Genomic DNA, 24,052 nt, shown 5'->3' with positions numbered 1-24,052 from the left:
AGCGTCTTACAGAATAAATTACCCAAGCTCAAGACTGAGGCATGTAAGCATTAGATTTTACTTACTGTGTTTTGAGTCTTCTAAAGAAGAGATGGGAAAAAAATGACTCTAGTTAAACTTGAATTGCCTTAGTAGTGTAGCTTTAAGCCTTGTAAAATTGCTAAGTTAAATTGGCCCTGTGTGACTTCCTAATCGCTGTCTTGTACAAAACCCAGTCAGTTTGGTGGCTCAGTGGTGCATAGATAAGTTGAGATTTAATTTAATCATTTTGCATGCAACGTTTATACATAGAAAGATTTATACTTTTAATGTAAGAGATGATTAAAGTCCTGGTGGGAAAGCTGATGTAATTATCAGCTTGTAATTATAAAGTGTGTTAAATAAGTATCCAATTACTTCTTCCCATTTTTTTTTTCTCTCATTTGCTTCTTATTTCTTACAGAGCTTTGACAACAGAAGGGGTCTTCATTGGATAACCTTAAACATTGAACATGGCAAGATATTGTTTTTATGGCATTTGTACCTGTATTTCATTGTAGGTGCTAGACTGGATCGAGAACCATGGAGAAGCATTTCTGAGCAAACATACAGGTGTGGGGAAATCTCTTCATCGGGCCAGAGCATTGCAGAAACGTCATGAAGATTTTGAAGAAGTGGCACAGGTACAACAATGGCTTCCATTATTTTATCCCGTAAATACCCGTGCAGTTGATTTTGGATTACAGTTTTAACCACATTTGAGATAAGTTAGCATTAGCTCGATGTGTTTGACACCTCAGATGAGGTCAGTGCTCTGATTTCAGAGTGAAATTGTCATTGTCTTGGCAGAAACAGGATTTGGTCAGTTGACCCTTTCTAAAATGTGATGTTCTTGGAACAGAAATGTGGCTTGGGTGTTTTTGTCTTTTTATTATACCAGTGTCTTTTGACTACTTTGTGAAATTCCAATTTATAGTCAGGAAATAATAGTTCCTTTTGTGTTTCTGTGATAGTAGGCTAAGCCTTACTTGTCCTGTTTGCATTGCTTTAAGTGTGTGTGCTTAGGAAACAGGAGCCAGGAGTCCAGTGTGTTCCGAATGTGGGTTTTGTGGGGTTTGAGCACTGGCCGTGTGACTTTGGACGAGTCGCTTAACCTTTCTACGGGTAACTTTCTGATCTGAAAAATAGGCCCAGTAATTTATTTAATAAGATTTTTCTTATAGTCAACTTCTTTAAACTAGTGAGTTGTGGCTTGATGAAGTAACACAGCAGAGATTCACAAAGGAAGTGGTGAAATGTTACGGTTGAATTCATTAAAAAATGTCCTAAATGTAGATTTATTGTATGGAACAATTCTGGTGTTCTGAGAAGGAGGAACCCAGAATTTGAACCTCATGTTTACGTGGTGGAAGCGAGTCATACAGTGTAACTTCTGCAGACACAAGACCTAGCTGCAGGGGCCCTGGGCTTCAGAGTTTGTTTTAGACACGGCTGCAGTCACCTCAGGAAGCTCTTGGATCCATTGTGCATGCAGTTTTGCAGAGTCAAGAACTTCCTCGTGACTAATTTGAAGGTCCATTCCGTAATTTTGTACAGTGATTGTGAGTAGCTCTATCCTGTTGAATGAATCCATGCTAATTGATGTGTATGTGTGGTGTGAAGAGCCATCGTGCATTTTCATAGGCTAGTGTAAAAAAAGAAATAAAAAATACTTTTCATGCGAAGCTTTTTGCAAATGACTGTCAGAAAAGGAAGATACTCTTTCCTGTTAATATTCCTTTTTTAGATTTAAAAAGTTATGATTAAAACAGCCAGTAAAGCCCAGAAAACTCAGGTTCAAGGAAGAATCTGGTGTTGAGGGCACAGAAGATTTCTTTACTATCCTTAGTAAATCTTTGGCATAGCGTCCTTCCTAAGTACCAGCCGTGTGAGTTCCTAAACCACCCTCGCTCTTTTCTGCTTATCCCCCTAGATTCCAGTTACCTTCCAGAGAGGTAACCTGTCACAAACTTATTATCCAGGAAGCCGTTTCTGTCAACAGCTTTTCGTATGTGCCACGTAATTATCTTGTCTTCCTGGATAAAAGAGTGGGTCATTTAGGAAAGCAGAAGACCTTGAGTTCATTCTCGATTTTTAGAAGAAAAGCAAACCAGTGACTCCCTGGTCATTACTGAACTCATTCATCTTTTGCAAGGAGGATAACTGCCTCCATAACACATGGACATGTAGAATGTCCCCACATGTGTAGCAGGCTCTATATTCTGATTCGTGACAGCCGTTAGAGCATGCATATGTACAAAATAGGCTGTTGTTTTGCAATAAGTTCGGTTCCTAATATAAGATACATTGTTTCTAATCTTTTAAAATAAATGACTAGTGGAGAATTCAGGGTAAATTATTTGCTATCAAGCATTTGCTTTAGATTGGCGCATATTTACAGGGTACCAAATCTTCTCATCTGCTTATTTTTCCTTATTAAAAATACTTCTAAAATGTACCAATATGATTCCACTGCTTTCTGATTGCAAGACAGTGGAAAGCTTCATCTCTTGGAGCCTCGGTTTTCCTTGCTGTCAAGTGATGCCTGACACCTACCTTCAGCAAGTTGCTGTGATGAGAATGCATGTAGAAATGCCTGACGCTCAGCAGGCGCCCCTGGTGCTGTCTTTGTCCAGAACAGTACGATCATTCAGATTATTCAGATCTTTTGGTGAATACTAGCCTTGTGTTTACATTTCGGGACAAGAGCCACTAGAAGGCCAATGCGCCTGCCACTTTGCTCTTCCTGCAGTCTTCGGCTGCAGGACCAGTTCTTACTAAAGACGGCCAGAGGCTGTATTTGGAATCCAGTGGAAAAAAATGAGACTTGGCTCTTCCTGCAATCCTCAGCGGCACTGCAAAGCAGCACCAGAGGATGTTGGAGTTGTATCAGCCCCGGGCCACTTTACCTCGCTAAAACCCTCCCACTCCTACACCACACAGAAGTGTGTGTCTGGTCAAATGCTGAGAGACACAGATAGTTGTCTGTGTTTTGCTGTGTCTGGAGAAATCCACAGCACTTCCTGGGTCCGCTGTTAGCATTTGTGGTGCTGCTGACTCTGTCCCGTGCACACGTTGCAGGGGCAGTGAGCTTGTCTCTTGGGATGCTGTGTTTTCCCTTGACGGATGAAAAGACGGTCCCTGGGAATTTGTGTGCCTTTTAGGTGATAATTTGAGTTACCTGGGCTTTTAATTTGCACTATAGATTTACTGGCCCATCATTCTTGTCATTACATTTCTGTATTAATAAAATACCTTGGAGGTTTTCAGTATGCAGACTTCGTTGTCTTTTAAACCAAGAAAATGTAATGAAAGTATTTAGGCCTCAAATGCTCATTTTCCTTCTTTTTCCTATCTCTTCTAAGATCCCAAAATCCCTTATTTTCCATTGAATTCTAAGTACAGCCTCTGGTCATCTTCAGTGAGAAACAGCCCTGCTGCCAAGGATTGCAGGAAGAGCAAGGTCTTGTGCACATTTGCCTTCTGGTGGCTCTTTTTGTCTCCTTGAGTCCTACCAAGTTCTGAAGAAAAAGAGGACACCAGTTAGGTCCCCACCCTGGCCTGGCCTTGCCTTATTCCCTTTAATCCCCATGGCAGGGATGACCCCCACACCACAGATCAGAAAATGGGTCCAGCGTGAGATGCCTCGGGAACAGGATAGTAGGAATTGGACAGGAGAAGCCCAGTCTCTCAGACTCTCAAACACTCTCTGTCCTGATATCCTCCCCACTTTAGTCCAGTGTCTCAGTTTCTCTCCTCGTGTGAGAAACTGCGGCTTAGGTGCTGGTTGTTTTAACAATCCCAGCTCTGCCGACTGACTTGGTGGACAAGTTATTGCACCCCTCTGTGCCTCGGTTTCCTCGCCTGTGAAATGGGAATCAGGCAGTATCCATGTCCTGCCGCTTTTGTGAGGCGCAGTGTTAAGTACCAAAATGGTAGCATTTCTGATGAGTATGGTTGATGTTAGCACAAGGAAATCTCTGTTCTCCGGTTGCAGAAGGACCCAGGGAAGGTCTCATTCCCAGGAAAACCTGGCTGGGGGTTTCAGAGGCATGAGTGCTGACCCACGCCCCACCAGCCCTGGCACCTTTTGTGCTGCCTCGTGTTCTTCAAGCACAAGATGAAAAGGGAAATAAATGATGGCTGTTTCATGCCTCACATCGTTCAGAAATGCACTTGTTTCTTTGGGACATTTTTAAAAATATCTTCACCTGTTGGAACAGAGGTGGGAAGGCTTTCAGAAATGTAATGCATGGCTGTTGGGAGGCTCTGCCATCCTTAGATCCACTTATCAAATATGAGAAGTTCACAATTCCAAAGCTGTAGTGGTGATTGTAGGAAAACAGGATTCAGCTCTTTAGAAATGTGTGTCTATGGCACTCTGGGTTCTCTGTACAGCTTGCTACACCATTAGCTTCATTCAGCATGGAGGCCCTGTTGTGCCCATGATAGAGATGCAGACACAGGGACTCCAAGGGGATGCTCAGCCGGGGGTAAGCAGGGATTTCCAAGCCGTCTTCCCTGGAAGGAAGCCACCTGCAGGTGCGGCCTCTGATGGTCAGAGAACCTTTGTAGGCAAGAGTGCATGCAGACCCTCCACAGCAGAGCCCTTGGTGCTCATGGCTGACCATGGTCTCAGGGGTGCCCACTCTTGTGCCCAGAGGCCCAGGTGCCAGCCATAGGAGGGGAGGGCCTGGATGAGAGAAGCCCTGGAAAGCAGTCAGGAATTGTTCCATAGGTGAAAGTTGCTTTTTAGATCTGTCTCCTATATGTGTATACACATGCACATTCACATCTGTCTGTTAAAAACCATGTATTCGCACGAATAACTCCAATTCCAGCCCAATGCCAAGAGTTCACTCAAGTTTTCTCCTTTTCTATCTTGATAACTCCCTTTTCTCAAATAGAGACACCCGGCTCCCATTATCCCTCAGGTATTGGCTCACTTGCGTCATTCCATTCTGCTGATGGAACCAGTCTCCCAACTGGGAGTCCCTCACATCCTGCTCAGACTCTCACCGATGAGGCGCCTTCCCTCTGCACCTTACGTCTCTGAGAAGGATACGGATTCACCTTGTTTCTCAAGGGAAACCAAAAGCTCACTCTCTGGGCCTTCTTAGAAGGCCTGAGCTCTGTTCCTTTCCTGCCCTCACATTCCCCAGCCTTTCCCAGGGCTCCCCTCCACCGGTGGACCCCTCTGCAGTAGCTTTCTTTAACAGCATCACGGCTCTCGCATGCCTTCCTGTTGGGGAACCCACTTACAGCCTCAGATTATTAGGAATTAAAGTGATTTTTGAAGTATTTTAGACATGTATTTACACTTTGAGCTCTTTAAAACTCTGGCTACTTTAGAGCCATTATAGTTATTATTTCCTTTTTCTCAAAACATGTGGCCAGGCAAAGTGGTTCACGCCTATAATCCCAGTACTTTGAGAGGCCAAGGCAAGAGGATTACCTGAGCCCAGGAGTTCGAGACCAGTCTGAGCCACATTGCAAATCCCCATCTCTCCTAAAAATACAACATTTAGCTGGGCATGGTAGCGTGTGTCTGTGGTTCCAGCTACTTGGAAGGCCAAGGTGGGAGGATTGCTTGAGCCCAGGAGGTCAGGGCTACAGTGAGCTGTGATCACACCACTGTACTCCAGCCGGGGCTACAGAGCGAGCCTGTCATGCAAGCTGGAAAACAAAACAGAAAAATTAAAAATATATAGCCTTAAGTAGAAGGAAGATGAGCACAGAATTACCAACAAGTAGAAATGTGTGAAAAGGGACAGCAACTTATGTTTGTTTGGAATTTAACCTTTAACTTGTACTTTGAGAGTTATCATAAAGCATTGTATCATACGGAAAGACACAGACTGGAACATCTCTGCTTGGTGATAAAACTGGAAGAAAAAGCAAAGCAGGCATTTGTTGCTGGGGGCCGTCTCCTGGCTCCACCTTGGCAAAAATCTGAAAGCTCTGAGCCCCAAGACAGACAGCAATTGCCTGCAGATAGTCCATCGCTACCTTCAATACAAGGGTTTTGCCATGGGGTTCAAAGTTGAACAATCTAAAGCAACCGTGGGAAAGGAATTCTGCATAGAATTCCTGAAATCATCTCTCCCCATCATATTTTTCTGTTTGATTCATGTAAGTGATCAGAAATATCACAAATTGACTGCGTTACTATGTATTATGGCGCCCAGCCTGGCTGGTTTGCTTTTCATTTACCTTCTGTTTCTCTGGGATGTTCTCTTGTGCAGAACACATACACCAATGCAGATAAATTACTAGAAGCAGCAGAACAGCTGGCTCAGACTGGGGAATGTGACCCCGAAGAGATTTATCAGGCTGCCCATCAGCTGGAAGACCGGATTCAAGACTTCGTTCGGCGTGTTGAGCAGCGAAAGATCCTACTGGACATGTCCGTGTCCTTTCACACCCATGTGAAAGAGGTAAGGCGCCAGAAGACCAAAATATAATCTGGGCCTGAAAGGGTCTTTACCTCTTTGGGAGGAACCTGAGTTTGGTCATAATGTGAGAAAGTGGACAAAGGTGGCAAGTTGTAAAATGTAGCCCAATAATGCTGAGTGTGTCTGTGTGGACAGGGAAGAGCCGGGCTTGTGCTGGCCTTCCTTGTTGTATGAGGACATGGCTGCCTCTGCTGGGGCTGCCCGTAAAGAGAAGACCCATGAGGGTTGGGAGAGACAGAGAACGTCCATTTCCGTAAGTAGGGGACCTGCGCGTTGTTGGTCAGAGCTGTTGCGTTTCCTTCCTGGGTGTGAACCTGTCACATGGCTACCGTCATGAGTGCCTCTGGATTTTACGAGACTTCTCTCAGATGCTAGTAAACTGAGTGTTACCTAATACTGAGTTTAAATGTGCCAGAGCCAACCTGGTACAAATAATATTAAAGCTAATGTCATAGGCATGCACCTGTTAGTCACCTCATCTCATGATACGAAATAATGTTATTTGGTGTGTGAAAAATAGGTAGGTACTAATTATACCTCGCATATAGATGTTATTCTTGGTAGAGATCATATAAAGTTACATGAAGGAAACTACTAGGTAGCTTTTGAGGAAAAAAGAATTTAAAATAAAAGTTCATATTCAGGGTGACTACAAATGGAGTAGGGACGTCAACTTACCACACCTTACTTCTTTGTAAAAAAGAAAATTCCCTGCTTCACCGAGGACCTTCACAGAGGATCATAACATATTCTGATGCAGCTCTTGATGGATGGGAAGTGAGGAACCTCTCTGGGCAGCTGGGGATTGTGCACATGGAAGCCTGTGGTCATAGGATGGGAAGAAGGATCTGGAAGAGGAGGACTACTGGGGAAAGAGGGGAGGTCGAGGCCTGGCTTGCCTCATTTCAAGGCATCAGCGCTCGGAGACCCACCAGTTCCTTTAAAGGGGAACGTCTCTACCAGCTCTGAGATCTTGGGCAGTTAGTCCTCAGGCCATTTGTCGCTGGAATGTTTGAACTGCAGGTTTCCCTCTGAAACCCTGTGAGACTGTGAAGGAGTGGAGGAGAGTACGCAGCAAACTGCTGAAACCCCTGGGGTTTGCGCTCAGTCCTGCCCCAGGCTGGCAGCTGGCGCTCTTGGTCCTTTCTGCCAGGGGGCTGGTGCTTCTTGGTCCTGAGATGGTCATCAGGATAGAAACTGGCACAACTAGCTGCTTTTCCTGCTCGTCAGAATGCCATCACTCAAATTGCTCTTGAAAATACTTACAAAGAGGCTATTTTCTTCGGAGGAGATACATTAAGTGGACATTGTTCTGTGGCAGTTTCTAGTCATTGCTGCACGTGCCACTAGACTATAAGTTTTCCACTTGTCTTGAACCGAGTTTGTCTCTTGCTGTCCTCCAGCCTCTGCTGGCTCCTTGCCCCAGCCTCTCTGTGGCACTGCTACCAGAGTAATTTTTCTGAAATAGAAATTTGACTAGGCCATACCCCTGCTTTTAAACTCTCAGTGATTCTTCTTGTATGTGGGGAGCAGCCTGATACCTCTGCGTCCTCACAACATAGACCACGTTTTTCCTTGCAGCCTGTCTTGTGCTGTGTCCTCGTCTTCCAGGGCCCCTCCCGCTCAACACAGTATCCCCGGATTCAGGACTTTCCGGCACCTTTGAGACGAGGATGGGTGTAGTTAGCTGCTCTCCCCTGCACCTTCTAGAGCTCCCTCCACATGCACCTGTTAACGGCATTTGTCATGCGTGTGATTGTGTGTTACTTTACATGTTTTTACACCCTAGCTAAGAGGGAAGGAGAGGGTAAAGTGATCTGTGTATGAAAACAGATTGTGGCCTAATTCACTAAGCCGTGACATCAACAGAACACGGGCCAGGAGCACAGCAACCTGGATCCTTTTGAAGGCAGGGACCTGGGCAGGGGTGTCCAGTCTACAGGTTCCTCATTCAGGGCCCAGTGACCACAGTTGCCCTGGATGCCATAGATGCCATAAGGGAGAGGCAGGAAGAGTGTCAGGCAGCTGCGAGTGGCTGAGAGGCCAAATCGAGAGGAAGAGGCAGAGGGCCTCACATCTGTGGCATGTTCCAGAGCCAGGTGATTGGAGCTGGTAAGAAGGTTGCAATGAGCAGAGGTCACACCATTGCACTCCAGCCTGGGCGACAGAGCAAGACCCTGTCTCAAACACAGAAACAAAGCTCTTGTCCAGAGGCTTCATTTGGGTTCATTGACTTTTGTAACAGCAGCGTTTTTAAGGAAAAATCTTCTAATAAGAGCATCCACTTATAAGACCATGGAGTCCATATTGTCACTAGGTTTGGAAATTATTTAAAAGTAAAAATACATTTTGTTTTCATTGACTTACACAATAGGAACTGCTAGTATGTATGAGTTTGTAGACTACGGAGACCTTAAATCAGTTTTAAGGACTAAGTGGTTCACTTTCACGATTACAGGATTTTTAGTGCAGTCTATGAAAGGCCATCTTACTAGCAGAGAAACTGGCATGTTTTCCCCGGTCTGTTCCGTCTTACTGGTGTGCACCTCACATAACATGGGACCAAGGAGGGATTGGGGCCCAGTTAGGGAGTGCATAGCAGGACACACGGGTGCCCGTGTGTTTGACATTCAGGGATGCTGCCCACAGGCTGGAATGCTGCCTGTTTCTTCCCCTCAGTGTGCCTGGACTTCATTTTTAGCCCCAGCCATTTTCTCAGTAGATTTGACTTTCCCTGACCAGCCTGAGAATTGCCCTTAGTTCTTTCTCTGTGCTGTACAAAAGCCCTAAAATGTCCAAGAATCCTTGGTAGGTTCCATGCAGGAAAGAATGGTGTCTTCAGTCATTGTATTTTGAAGCTGGTTACTGAATGAAAACTAAGATAAGCTTAGAACAAGTTTAATTCGTTTAAAATGAAAAGCTAGATGGGCCAAGAAGAGGAAATCATGCTAATTTGCTAGGTGTTTGCATAAAGTCACTAAATGTATTTACATATCAGATGAACAAAAAATTGCTACAAGAAACACGTTATCTGAATCTGTTCTTCTTAAGCAGATCATACAATTAAAAATTACACAGAGGAAGATAGAAAAAGTAGCTTGTCTTGGCTGGGCATGGTGGCTCACGCCTATAATCCCAGCACTTTGGGAGGCCGAGGCGGGCGGATCACGAGGTCAGGAGATTGAGACCATCCTGGCTAACACGGTGAAACCCCATCTCTACTAAAAATACAAAAAAAATAGCTGGGCGTGGTGGCGGGCGCCTGTAGTCCCAGCTACTCAGGAGGCTAAGGCAGGAGAATGGTGTGAACCCAGGAGGCAGAGCTGGCAGTGCGCTGAGATCATGCCACTGCACTCCAGCCTGGGTGACGGAGCGAGACTCCGTCTCAAAAAAAAAAAAAAAAAAAAAAAGTAGCTTCTCTTTTTTATTTAGGCAAATTCATGCAGCTTTTTAGAAACTGCCTGCCAAAGGCTCTCCTGACAGAAGTCAGAAGTTAGTTTTCCTCACTGCCAAGTGTTCCACAGTGGCTCTCCTCTTCACTTTTATCTGGAGTATAGTTGTCACCGTCTCTTTTTGCAATAAATTCCTGGCCTTCTGATGAACAAGTAATACAAACATGAGGTCATAACAACTCACTTTAAAAAGGTACGAAGTCAAGGTGATGTTTACTGAGCGTTAGCTCAGGAATCTCTTTAAGAAACCCCTGGAAGAAGGTGGCTGCTGGAAGTCTTGTTGAAGACCAAGCCCTTAGGCTCAAAAAACTAAGACCTCTGGACTCTGATTCTTTTACCCCAGAGGACAGAATAGACACTTGTTCCTGAAAAGAGAGAAAAGGGGACACATTTTACCTAGGGGACAAATATTTTCTCCCTGGAGGTAGAATGCAGCAGGTGGTTGATAGAGATTTCGGCCTCAGTTTGCCCCTCGAGCCCAGATTTGGAAGTATTCCAGAACGCTGTTTTCTCTAAAAAGAATCCGGAGGTTCATAGCCTCCTTTCAGAATGCTTGTAGCCTGGTGCTTTGTTCTGTTTCTGTTTTGTTGTTTAAGTATTTGAAAGGAATGCCGATTGGCCTGACATAAGTTTTGGTTTGATTTGGGGAGGATCTTTCTCCTCCTACACGTTGTGGTCCACTCTCAGTCCGCCTGCAGTATGCATTCCCTTCAGTCCTGTGTATGGCATTTATGCACGTCAGTTCGGTTGATAATGCTCCTGCGGTGTGTCCTTTGTTGTTTGTTCTCCTTTCCTTTTGAATGCATTTTTCCCTGTTTATTTGTTCATTCACTCTTTTCACTCACTCATTCATTCCAAAGTGTCTCTCAAGGCAATGGTAATGTGCAAGGAGGTGATACCTAAATGAATGACCAAAAGAACATGCTTCTGGTTTTGTGTGTCTCCTACATTTTAGACCTTAAGTTCCTTGAAGCCCAGGACCATGTCTCACTTACCTTTGTGTTTCCACTAACTAGTCTATCTCCTGGAATTGGCAGATACTTAGTGAAAGCCTGTGAAATAAGTGATGTCTATTTCTAGCACATTATTCTGAAATTTAATGATAGATTTAGTGATTGAGATTTCCATTTTCAAATACAGCAAAAGCATAACTATTTTCATTCATTCCTATTCATTCAACTTCATTCTCAAAATTAGGTCCTGAGTTAACTGATAATTACCTTGAAATGTGTGGGTTATTTGAGGCAACCAGGTGGTGACATTGAGCTCTCAGCCAGAGTTTGTTTCTGGAATTGATTCAGTGCCCTTGCATTGATTTTTGTTCTCAGAAGCCAAGGTTTCCCAGGAAAAATCATTCCCACTTTAATTGGGCTGTGATTCTTGCTGGGTTTAAGTAAAGGGAAGCCTCTTGGTTCTGTTTCTGCAAACTTACACACTGAACTGGGACAAGTTTTCGTTTTGAGTAATGGCTGGGAAAAGAGGAACCTTTCATTTTATTCAGAAGTCAAAAACAAAGGCCTCCCAGCCACCTGGAGATGTTTTGTTACAGACACCAGCCTGGCTCTGTCTTTTTGCCTAACACTTGAGCATCCAGGCTTCTTTATGCTGGGACCATTGCTCAGCTCTGCAAGGGGAGAAGAGGGAGAAAGCCAGAGCTGCCAGGCTTGCTCTAGGGCTGGGGGAGGGTTCCTGCGAAGCAGGTGCGCTCTGGCTTCTTGGTGGATGAGGCTTTTGGAGCTGCCTCTCCTCTGACCCTCAGATCTTCACCAAGTTTGCTCCAGGAGTGTATTGAAAACATACCCAGTGCTCTCTCAAGCACCCACTGCTTAGAGGGCCCAGATTTCTTTTCCTTCTTTCCCTTGTGGAGCTGGAGCCTGCACCAGGCATTTGGTGTTTAAACTAAAACAGGAAAACTGGCTAAAGGTCCACAGTGCTCACTGTGTGGACTAGCTGCGCTCCGGTGGGTGCTCTGATTATCAGTGGTTCCAGTGGAGGGCCTGTCACTAAGCAGGCTTGACTTCCTCCTTGGGGGCTTTCCCAGGGGAGGTGTGGTTTTTTGCTCTACGTGGAAATGACCCTCTGCAGCCGCAGAACACAGTCGTTTTCTGAATTATCCCAGTCTCTTGTGTGCACTGGATTCCTCCAGATGATTTATGCCTTTTGTGCGAAGTTCTCTAAAATTTGACTCCCAGCTTCCAAGCCTTTCCTTTTGCCCTTCCTGGAAGTATTTTTGCTGATGAGACATCTGTCTTTATTTTCTAAAATGATTTGTTTTTTGTTTCTTTCATTCCTGTTTCCACCCTACGTGTATACACACGCTTCTTAACTTAGAGGGTTATATCCCAATAAATCTATTGTTGAAAATGCACTAATACCATCACAAAGATGAAAATTCACAGGTCAAACCATTGTAAGTGCATATGCTCCTCGACTTACATGTGTGATGGAGTTATGCCCAAATAAGTCCACCGTAAAGTTGAAAAATCAAAGTGAAACCATCTTAGGTTGAGGACCATTTGTACCTCCAAAGATATCTTATCTTTAAACATACTCCCTAGCTTTTCTTTCTACTTTTTATTTTGAAGTAATTATAGAATCACAAAAAGTTGCAAAAAAAAAAAAAGAGAGAAATGGACAAAGAGGTCCTGTACATCTTCACCAAGCCTCCCACAGCAGTAGCATCTTGTATAATCTCAGTACACAAGCAAACCAGGACACTGACTTTGCTGCAGAGCTTATTCACTTTCCACGAGGTTTAGATGTGTATGTGTGCCCGTGTGTATGTGTGTGTTTAGTCCTATGCATTTTTATCGTGTATAGATTTGTGGAACTGCCATCACTTTCAAGATACAGAACCATACAGAATTTTCCCGTAATCAGAGGGTTCCCAGTGCTGGCTTCCTTCAGCCGTATCTAACCCCTGCTCCATCTCTAATCCCTGGCAACCACTTATCGGTTCTTCTCTGCTTCTATTATTTTGTTATTTCTAAAATGTTACATAAGTCATGCAGCATGTAACTTATTGAGGTGGCTTTTTTTGTTTTGTTTTGTTTTGTTTACTCAGCATAGTTTCTTTGATACACCCACTTTGTTGCATGTATCAGTAGTTCCTTCCTCTTTATTGCTGAGTAGTATTTCATGGTCTGGATATATCACAATTTATTTAACTATTTGTCCATTGGGGACGTGTGAGTTATTTTCAGGTTTTGGCTATTACAGGGAAATATATGGAAATGGTGAACAATCCTGTCTGGGTGTTTGCGTGAACATGGTTTTCATTTCTTTGGGGTAAATGCCCAGGAGTGCATTTGTTGGGTCCTTTGTAGCCACATGTTTAGTTTTTAAAAGATGCTGCCAAACTGTTTTCCAGAATGAGTGTACCATGGTATGTTACCACCAGAAATGTGTGAGTGATCTTCAGCTTTTCAGCATCTCAAGTCCGGGATTGCTTCAGGTTTGTCAGTGAGAATGGTTAAAATCCAACATGTGATATTTTAGAGTAGAAAGTTTGACATATATGATCATGCCTCAGTAATTTTTGTTTAATATTGAATTATTTAGCTGCACTCTTCAGTGCATTAAACTCTATATGCTCTTAAACATTTGGTTTCTTTATTTTTCTGACATGAGTACAAATGAGTAATTACATATGTCCACCAGCCAGTGAAAGCAAGAGGAAACTAACAGCCTAGAACTGTCGACTGCATCATCAGCCCCTGTGTGACTGAGCATTAGATTTGACCTTGGCATCACTTGCCACCTACTGGCGTAGCATTATATCTTTACATAGAGGGCAGTATCTAGTGTGGCGTACTGATTTTAAAAAACAGGTGGTCTTCCCATTGGTGGGAATATCCAAAAAAATAGATCTAGTCAATTATGTCTTTCTATAAAAATATAATCTTTATTGAAATAGTTGAGAAAATACAGTATAACAAACATACCCCCTAAATTTGCTGAGTGATCTGGGATAAGTTACTGTGTAGTACCTCAACTTCCTTAGCTACAATATAGGAATAATACAGTCTCTAAGGGATGTGAGACAAATTACACATAGAAATCACCTCAGAATGCTTTTCTTAGAGTAACTGCTGGTCAGTGTTCTTTTTTCCTGTCTCGACCCTGATTGTAACTTGTTGACATAGATAATATAATACAGACTTTAAAGTAAGGGGCAAAGATACAAATATCTAGGTATAATCTTGTCTCTACCTCATTAATCTTTGGGCAACAGTAACTGCTTAATCTACTTCCTGTCTTCCTCCGAGTAATAACCTTACTCTGATCCTGTGCTTAACATCAAAACCAAAAGCCTTTCGTGGGATATACACAACTCCGTCCAACTCCAGCTGCTGCCCCTCAGAACAGAGTAGACTGCTGGGAAGAACCCTTACCCATGGTTCCATTCATATTGGCAAAAATCACTTTGTACACATGACTAAGTACAAAGTATTTAGATCTTGGAGCCCAGCTAAAGTTTCAGCAGAAATAAGTGACTTTTTTTCCCTCCAAATAAACATTTATAAAGCATTTGTACTGGCCAGTGGGAAAAGAGTATATTATAATATTACCTGAAAGGAAAGTCCTTCTATCAGAATAACTTAAAACCCTAAATTTTTTTCTGTAAGATGATGTAAAATTGTGGTTTAAATTTATGCAACTTCTATTTGTTAACATCAGATCAATATTTTCAAGTAGAGAAGAGTTTTATGCCAACAGAGAGCTTAGAAGTTATTGTGGAAGACCATGCAGCACTGATACACCTGACACCTCATAGTCACCGAGTAGATGATTATCAGGTGAAGGTATTAACAATATATTATCTTCATTTGTAACGCAGTTTTTCAGTAGGGATTGGTTGAAAATATAAGACTGCCCACCGACTTCAGATTTTATAGTTTCTGGCTGAGGGTCACTTCTAAATGGAGGGTTGTAAATATCTGCTTTAATTAGCTGTTTGTTGATAGGACTTGATTAATGCAGTGTAAAAGGTGAGGCACTTCAACACAAGGTCAAGAGATGCAGTGTTAAGGCGTTAAAATGCCCAATTAGAAATAGGTGTACATGAATAGCCCTGTTTACTTGATTTTTTTTTTTTTTTGGAGACATAATCTCACTTGGTCGCCCAGGCTGGAGTGCAGTGGTGTGATCTTGGCTCACTGCAACCTCTGTCTCCCAGGCTCAAGCAGTTCTCCTGCCTCAGCCTCCCAAGTAGCTGGGATTAAAGGCACCCACCACCATTTTAGTAGAGACGGGGTTTCACCAAGTTGGCCAGGCTGGCCTCAGACTCCTGACCTCAAGTGATCCACCCACCTCGGCCTCCCAGAGTGCTGGGATTATAGGCATGAGCCACTGCGCCCAGCCCTGTTTACTTGTTAAATTTCTGTTTTAAAGGGCATTTTATGGCCTCTCTGTTTCTTATTTTGATACTCAGCTTCATAAACTAAATATTTTGTTATCAAAGAACCGCAAGTCTTTGGTTCAGTGAGGAAAGAGGTAAACGTACCTGTATGTATTTTCGTGTGTATTTCCAACACATTTGTACTGATTGCCGTTGTTCTGATTGAACAGGTAGAGAGATTGGCCAACAATGTATTAGCTAGAGTTTTACCAGGACAGCTTAAAAGCTCCAGATAATCCAGGCTTGGAGAGACTGATAAGGATTTTTAGATTTTCTTATCATTTGTTTGTTTTCCCTTCCATTTGTTGAAATACAAAATTCAGAACCAGAAGCCCAAGGAGGGGTCGAGCTTTCTGCTTGGGAGCTGTGATGTTGATGGACGACAAGCAGAAAGCAGACCCCATCGTCTCTCACTTTGCCTCTTGGTCTCCTCAAGGGACCACGCTCCAGACCTGGGCCAGAAGAGGCGAAAGCCGAGACGATGAAGGCTTTGTAAGGAAACACTTATTTAATCCAAGTACGTTCACGCCTTTGTTCTAGGACAAATTAGATCCCTGGGTACCAAAAGAACTTGATAATTGTATCCCCATATCGAGCATATCAGTCCAAGCAACTGTGGGAAAGTGAGGGGATGCCAGAAGCTGAAAACGCACCTGTGCTTTTTAAAGAAGGTGGATTTCACGCATTACTCAGAATGAGGTTAATCCTAGGCAGAGTTCTAGAGACAATTTTTAAACCGCTGGTCAAGAAAAGTGAACGAACAAGTTATTACGCATTAACTTTGTTTTGTTCTCTAGTAGGTTTCTGGCTTGAGGAAGGATGTGTAGTGGAATTAGTGGGTGGGCATTTGACCAGGCCTTTCAACATGTGATTTGTAGACAAGGAAGGAAAATATGCGCTGTCCGTTAGCATAGTTACTAGAATTAGACTGTTTGAATGGCTATAATAAAAGAATCAGCCAAGGGTGTTAGCACGAGATCAAAACTCTCGTCCTCCCACACTGATCTCCAGGTAGAAGATGGCAGGAGGCAAGCTTCTGATAGTAAGACAGCCCTCATACCCCACAGGTATGTAAGGAAGTCACTTCCAGTCTAGAGCCACAGTTAGATCAGACGTCCTGACTGACAAATGTAGTGACGGGCGATGATAGACCAGTCATCTCAGGTGGACCCGAGGTCCTGCAGAACAGACTAGTTTAATCCTCACCAGGGAAGGAGTGCATGTATATGCGTGTGCATGCATGTGAGCATGTGTGTTTTTTCTGCACGTGTGTACACAGACATGCACACGAGCCTGTTTTTCCTGCATGTTCATGTGTGTGCACACACACGAGCATGTGTGTTTTTCCTGCATGTGTGTACACACATGCACGTGAGCCTGTTTTTCCTGCGTGTATATGTGTGTAGGGGAGGAGAGTGCAGTCCTGCCTTTTAACTGACCGCACGTAACCTATTCAGAACTTTTATGTCTGTATGTGACATCTGGAGAGACTGCTCATCCCAATTCAGGCATCCGGAAAACTACTATGCTGTGTTCAGCGCGATTTTTCTTAAAAATGGGCAAATTTCCAGCGTATAGCAAGGACAGGCTTAGTGCCATAGCCAAAATAATTGTTGCTGCATGAAAAGCTTTGCGAGTGAGACTGTCAGTGCAGGGTTTGGTGAGTGGATGACGTCAGCTGTGCTGGAGGGCGTTTGCAGCATCATGTTGCAGGTTGTCTGTTCTCACGCAGAAAGCCTGTGAGTGGTTGAATTGGTTTGGAAGGTGAGTGTATCAAATCTTGACAAGGGCTTGTCAGATATGTCAGATGATATAGAATTCAGATCCCAACAGATCACAGCACCAAATCAGTCACAGAAAGTTTCATTAATCAGTTTTAATACGTGAGTGTTTTGAATCAGTACAGAATAAGAATCACGCAGGTGGCAACAGCATGTGTTTAACGAAGAAATGGGCTTACATATGTTATTTGATTGAGTCCACAATGCTGTCATGCCCCCAAATAACTCCTTCCACTGTGGTGACCAGGGGAAGCCGTTGTCTTGCTTTCTGGCTGCTGTTTGGATCACGTGGGTATTGTGTTCAGTTGTCCAGCCCCTACGTCGTTTTGTTTTGCTTAATGAATATCACATCAATTTAATGTGTCCACACTGGGCAAAACTGACTTGAGGAGTGTGAGAGTAATACAAACAGAATATATTCCAGAATGATCATCTAGTAAGAACATGCCCTGGAAACCGTAATTATAATATCCTCGAACAGATTACACTGGTTATTTATACACTCTTCAGACTTCTTAGTGCTCAACAATTGATGAAATATCATTTCTGGGAAGTCATGTTTGTGTTTAATTTTCAGCAAGTACTGGCCACAGTTCTATTTATTTCTACTAGAAACATCTCTTTGGCAAGGAAAATGCCCTTTCCGTTTTCCTCACGTGCACGTGCATCTGTGTGTACGTGCGCATGCATGTGAGCATGTGTGTTTTTCCTGCTTGTATATGTGTGTGCACGCACATCAGCATGTGTTTTTCCTGTGTGTGTGTACACACATGCACATGAGCCTGTTTTTCTTGCATGTATGTGTGTGCACGTATGTGAGCATGTGCGATGTGTTTTTTCTGCATGTGTCTGCACAGACATGCACGTGAACCTGTTTCTCCTACGTGTATATGTGTGTACACACATGCACGTGAGCCTGTTTTTCCTGCATGTATATGCCTGTCCACGCATGTGAGCATGTGTTTTTTCTGCATGTGTGTACACAGACATGCACATGAGCCTGTTTTTCCTGTGTGTTTGTGTGTATGCACATGAGTATGTATTTTTCCTGCATGTTTGTGTGCGCTCATGTGAGCATGTGTTTTTCCTGTGTGTATATGTGTGTGCACGCACATGAGCTTGTGTTTTTCCTGCGTGTGCGTGCACGTACATGGACATGTTTTTCCTGTGTGTATATGTGTGTGTGCACACATGAGCATGTGTGTTTTTCCTGCATCTTTGTGTGTGTACACATGTGAGCAGGGGTGTTTTTCCTGTGTGTATATGTGTGTGCATGCACGTGAGCATGTATGTTTTTCCTGCATGTTTGTGTGTGCACGCACATGAGCATGTTTTTCCTGCATGTTTGTGTGTATCCACATGAAAGCATGTGTGTTTTTCCTGCGTGTTTGTGTGTATGCATGTGAGCATATGTTTTTCCTGTGTGTTTATGTGTATATGCACATGAGCATGTGTTTTTCCTGTGTGTATATGTGTGTGCACACACATGGGCGTGTGTGTTTTTCCTGCGTGTGTGTGTGCACACATGAGCATGTGCGTGTTTTACCCCATTATTCCACATCCCTTTCCTTGCTCCTTTTTTTAAATGTTAAAGACTTTTACTTTCAGACTCTTTTAGAGGAGTCATTTCATTAAACCTTTGGGAATCCCACGGAAGCAGCCATGGTTAAGCTGTGCTCTTCCTTTCAGAATTGACAGTCGTGGCGACTGCTGTCTTTAGTACATTACCGGGAAGTTTCCAAGAGGCAGTTCTACAAGATGAGCCTTTGAAGAAGCCAATCCTGTTTTCCTGTTTTCCATCTTTTGCTTTCAACATATGAGTTGAACTTTTATCTTTCTCCATTTAATATAAACCAAAATTCATCTTTTAAAAAAATGTTGATTTTTAACTTTTATTTTAGGTTAAGGGGCACATGTGCAGGTTATAGAGATAAACTCATGTCATAGGGGGTTGGTGTACAGATTATTTCTTCACCAAGGTACTAAGCATAGCACCCAATAGGTATTTTTTCTGATCCTTTTCCTCCTCCCAGCCTCCACCTTCAAGTAGGTCCTAGTGTCTGTTGTTTCTCTTTTTGTGTCTATGTATTCTCATTATTTAGCTCCCACTTGTAAGTAAGAACATGTGTAGTTGGTTTTCTGTTCGTGTATTGGTTTGCTAAGGATAACGACCTCCAGCTCTGTCTCTGTTGTGGCAAAGGACGTGCTATCCTTCTTTTTTATGACTGCACAGTATACTTTGAAAGGGGAGAATGTTGGGGGGTAGTGAGCTGGTGTCAAAGGAGCTCCAGGTCATGCTATCCCTGCAGAGTTCAAGAAATGAAATGTCACCCCGAGGAAGGTAGGCAGGCTGCGGGAGCATGGACGCTGTCTGCAGGTCTCCTTGAAGGCTTGTCACGGCGAGGAGGAATCACCCTTTGGCCAACTGCAGTGAGAGACTATGGCTGCTGTCCAGATGACCTGAGGATGGGGGAGCAGCGTTCCCCAAGCTTGACACCCCTGGATAACAACTTTTGCTGAAGACAGTGTCTTATCTTGTGGGGATGTTGGGCAATGGAAGGAAAATAAAAAATTCCCAAAGTCAAATTCTTCTTTTAGACTTGATACCATTTGGTTAGTTTAAGTCCATATTGTTTCCTCTGTGAGCTTTGGCCCCAGGTCAGTCACGTCCGTCTTCTGTCCTACTTGGGTGTTACCACCGCATCCCCTGTGCCCCACCTGTACTCAGTCTCACGCCTCTGCAGGGCGTCCACCCTCTGGTGCTGGAATGTCCACTCACTGTCCCATCTTAATGTGCATAGCTGCCCTGAATATGCCCCTGTATTTCTTCTGCTTTTTCCTCCTTTCTTACATGTAATACATTTCCATGGATAATTACTTCATGATGCTAACTTTGATTTGTTCTCTGTTCCTCCCCTCCTCCACCCCATACATCCTTCATAAATTTTCTTTGATCATGTTAAGGCAGCGGTCCCCAGGGACCGGTTTTGTGGAAGACGATTTTTCCACAGACCAGCGGTGGTGGGGGGGGCAGGGATGGTTTTAGGGTGAAACTGATCTGCCTCAGACCATCAGGCATTAGTTAGATTCTCATCTCATAAGGAGCACACAACCTGGATCCCTCACATGCACAGTTCACAGTAGGGTTCGCACTCCTATGAGAATCTAATGCCACTGCTGATCTGACAGGAGGCTGAACTCAGGTGTTAATGCCCGCTCGCCTGTTGCTCACCTCCCACTGTGCGGCCTAGCTCCTGACAAGCCATGGACCAATACTTGTCTGCAGCCCACGCTTTGGTGACCCTTGTATTAAGGGATGTTTTATTCTACCTACTGAAGAATGAAAAGGTGCTTCCCAAACTCACACTCTTCCTTAATCAGGCCTCAGGCATGTGGACCCACAGGACAGTTCGTCATTTCAGACAGGAACATGCGGCACGTGGTTGAGGCAGTTCCGTTTTTCTCCCTGGTTTTTATACCTGAAACTGAATCACATTTTATGTGCATAGTGGTTGTCCTCTGAGATTCCACCTGCAGGTTGCCATTGAAACTCCTACTTCTGCTTCTGCCTTGCAGCAGCTCTGGGAAGCTGTGGCTTTCATACTTCCCCTGCTGGCCCTATGGCTCGCCCATTACCACAAGTACCCAGATGATTGTCTTTGTCAAAAACAAGAGTAGGGAAACAGATACCAATGGCAGCAGCTTCTGTTCACCAAGTGCTTGCTGAAGTTGAACACTTCACATGTGGATTTTCACTCTGGCTTTCCAGTTAGAGAAGATGCATGTAGTATAATGATTTCATTTCATACAGGAGAAAACTGAAGATAGGTGCTCCAAGAATTTCCCAAGACCACGCATGGGATAAGGACCCTAGCAGATGTGTTGGGCCCCTCCTTCCATACCCCACCTCCAGACAGTCGCTGATTATAGACTGGGTTCAGACTGCATCAGCTCGTACCCCACTGGGGAGCACAGAAAGGTTGCAGCTGCAACAATTCCCAGCTTAGGGCCCTGATCCTAATTTCCACTTAACTGGAGTCTTGGTCCTTTCCCAGGGTCCTCCACCCCAGCCAGGTCCTCTCGGAGCCCTCTGTGGCAGGGTCTCCCTTTCCAGGTAGTGAGGAGGGGGCCTTTTCATCTCAAAGCTAGCTTTTCAGGGAATTTCTTCCAGCAGAGCTGTGGGGCCCATAGAGGCCTGTGGGAGGCTTCCCACATCTTAATCACTCGGGTTTTCACCACACAACTCTGCGTCCCTTCCTAGTCATCCTTCTGTGTGGATCCTGGTCCATGAACCAGGTCCTGTACACACCTGCAGCCCACTTGTGGACTGAGTTCAGGTCCTCTTCCACCCAGCACTCTGGCCTACAGATCCCCTGGGCACCTCTCAGCAGTAGAGATGGCAAGCAGTAGCTCTGATGACCTCCAGGGGGCAGCCTTGCCTAACCCTGCTGCTGCCAGACCTGCTCATGTTTCTCAGTAGAATCCAGACTGCTGTGAACTTCCGTAGGACACAACTCTCTTGCTGCTGGGCAAAGATTTATCTTTTTATTATAAATTTGCAGCATGCCCAGAAGTATAATTTTTTCTCTTAGTAAGTTTATGGTAAGAATTTTATAGGCATCCTAGAGGGTATTTCTCATTTCTTTATTCGAGGATATTTTAGGCATCATATACACTAAGTTGATATTAGAAGTGACCTTTATCTAAGACTTTTTTCTCCAAATTGAATGAGAATATTTCCTGTAGGACCAGACAGAAAAATTCCAAAGGGGCAAGTATTTTAAATGGTTAAAATGTAGCCTTGCTGCTTCTGCCTCATTTAGTTTGTCCTTTTTTAATGTCATGATCCCAGGATCAGTTCCTTCGCGGTCTCCTCGGTACCTGTGGCTCTTCACTGGTTTCATCGGCCAGCAGGAGGGTGAGCACATCCAGTGGGCGGTAAAATATCCAGGATGTTGCGGGGGAATACACTAGTTGTGTGTTTTTTTGCTTTTTTTTTGTTTTTTTAACTTCCAGGTGGAAGGGAAAACGTTTGACCCCTAAAGATTCATGGCACTTCCCCTAGAATTGAGAGGAAGTGATTTCTATAGCCTCTAACAGACTAATTCTAGCACGTTTTCCTCATACTGTACTATTTTTAGGAGTAAAAAGATATAAATGTGGGATGATGTTAAGTTTACTAGACCAAGTGACATATTTTGAACAATTGGTAGGAACCCAAATGTGTTTTGAAAAATATCTAGAGAAAGATTTTAAAACTGTGATTTTTCTTATTATGAAAAGAGTTTTTCTTAGAACAAAAACAGTAACAGTGACTAGCATTTACTTATTTCGTCACTCCGCATTGTCTTCTCATTGAAACCTCCAAGCAACTTTTTTTTCTTTTTTTTGCGACAGACTCGCCCAGGTTGGAGTGCAGTGGCATGCTCTCAGTTCACTGCACCCTCTGCCTCCCAATTAAAGTCGTTCTCTTGCCTCAGCCTCCCAAGTAACGGGGACTACACGTGTGTGCCACCACGCCCAGTTATTTTTTTGTATTTTTAGTAGAGACAGGGTTTCACTATGTTGGCCAGGCTGTTCTCAAACTCCTGACCTCAGGTGATCTGCCCGCCTCGACCTCTTGAGTGCTGAGAAATACAGGTGTGAGCCACCACACCCAACCCCAAGCAACTTTTTGAAGCAGGCATTATTACCATGCCCATTTTACAGATGAGAAAACAGGTGGATCCACGTAACTCGTCCAAAGTTACACCCTAGGAAGTGTTAAGTCAGTACTTGAACCCAAGCAATCTGGCTTCGCAACCTACACTCTTAGTCATGATTGTCTGTTACCTCTTATGAGAAGTGTTTGATTTGAATGATCGTTTATGGAAGAAGCACTCATAGTCACTGTCAGGCTGTTGCAGTGGAGTTGTTAGAAGCACAGCTATGCCTTGTGCGTCTGGCCAGTTCCGCGTCATTTCTCATCTTCTCTTCACCAGAGTATAAAAATGAGACTTGGCAAAATGCGTTTGTATCTTAAATGGTATTTTTGGTAGTATTTGCTGGAGAAGAGGAGTTTTGCAGAGGTCCCCACCCGCATAGGCAGCCTGCCCCCCTTCCTGTACCACAAGTTGGGTCCTTGAGTGACGCCTCACAATGAGTCAGGACAGGCTGCTGATCTCCCAGTTCAGGGCCCAGAACTGGCTGGCAGGGCTTCAGGGAGAGGGCCCAGCGGTGCTGGGGGCCTGACCCCTCCTGTCTGAGCAGGGCTGGGAGGGTGGTTGGGACACCTGTATTTCAGGGCCTTACTACAAGATGTGTCCTGTTCAGGATATGCAAATTCTCTACTGCTGCCTTAAGTAATTTTGTTCTGTTTTGCTGATTTTGCTGTTTTTCTAGTAGGCTTTTTTTTAAAAGTGTTTTTGTTTTCTCAACAGATTTAAAAGAAGAGATACCCATTTCTATTAGTGGCCTAAGAACCTAGCTAAACGGGAGTGCAGCTATAGCCACAGGCCACCATTGGCTCCTGTCAGCAGGGGACCTGATTTCTCAGTGCCCAGAAGGGCAACTTGTCACCAAGTGAGCCAGACGCCCTCCTGCTGCGCTGCAGGTTTAATATTTGGGTCAGAATTGGCTCCTTTACCTTTATTTTCAGCTACGTTTCTTCCAGTTTGATTGGAGTGAGAGAAGAGCAGTGGGCTGCAGGATTGTGGAGTGTCAGCTGTTTTCTGAGGACCTTTTTCAGATGTACGTTTGCTTAAATCATTCACTTCTGCTCCAAGTTTGAACATGAAGTGCAGAGGCAGCACCGTTGCTAGCATCTCAGCAGTGGGACAGAATAATAAGTTGACTATGCAGAGTCCCCTGTTGATTGCTTAAGTGTTCTCCATTTTGTGTCCATTAATTAGTACTGTGGTTATCACCGGCAGGGGACCTGGGGGTACTCCATTTCCTGGGTCCCAT

The 24,052-nt window shown here is 44.1% G+C and overlaps 1 protein-coding gene across 4 annotated transcripts in view; it reads left to right on the top strand.

Annotated features, from left to right (window-relative positions):
- Positions 1 to 24,052, top strand: part of TRIO (trio Rho guanine nucleotide exchange factor) — a 369,149-nt gene that overhangs the window by 190,651 nt on the left and 154,446 nt on the right. For all 4 annotated transcript variants that reach the window (XR_012092813.1, XM_073014830.1, XM_007961240.3 and 1 more), the window contains exons 10-11: positions 540 to 662; positions 6,264 to 6,455. Coding sequence is in view for 3 of the 4 variants with exons in the window: in XM_073014830.1 (XP_072870931.1) it covers positions 540 to 662; positions 6,264 to 6,455 (315 nt within the window). In the remaining variant the exon portion in view is untranslated. The remainder of the gene's footprint in view (positions 1 to 539; positions 663 to 6,263; positions 6,456 to 24,052) is intronic.

The sequence above is a fragment of the Chlorocebus sabaeus genome, chromosome 4 (assembly GCF_047675955.1).
Source record: "Chlorocebus sabaeus isolate Y175 chromosome 4, mChlSab1.0.hap1, whole genome shotgun sequence".
Classification (NCBI taxonomy): domain Eukaryota; kingdom Metazoa; phylum Chordata; class Mammalia; order Primates; family Cercopithecidae; genus Chlorocebus; species Chlorocebus sabaeus.
This window is presented reverse-complemented; position numbering and strand designations above follow the sequence as displayed.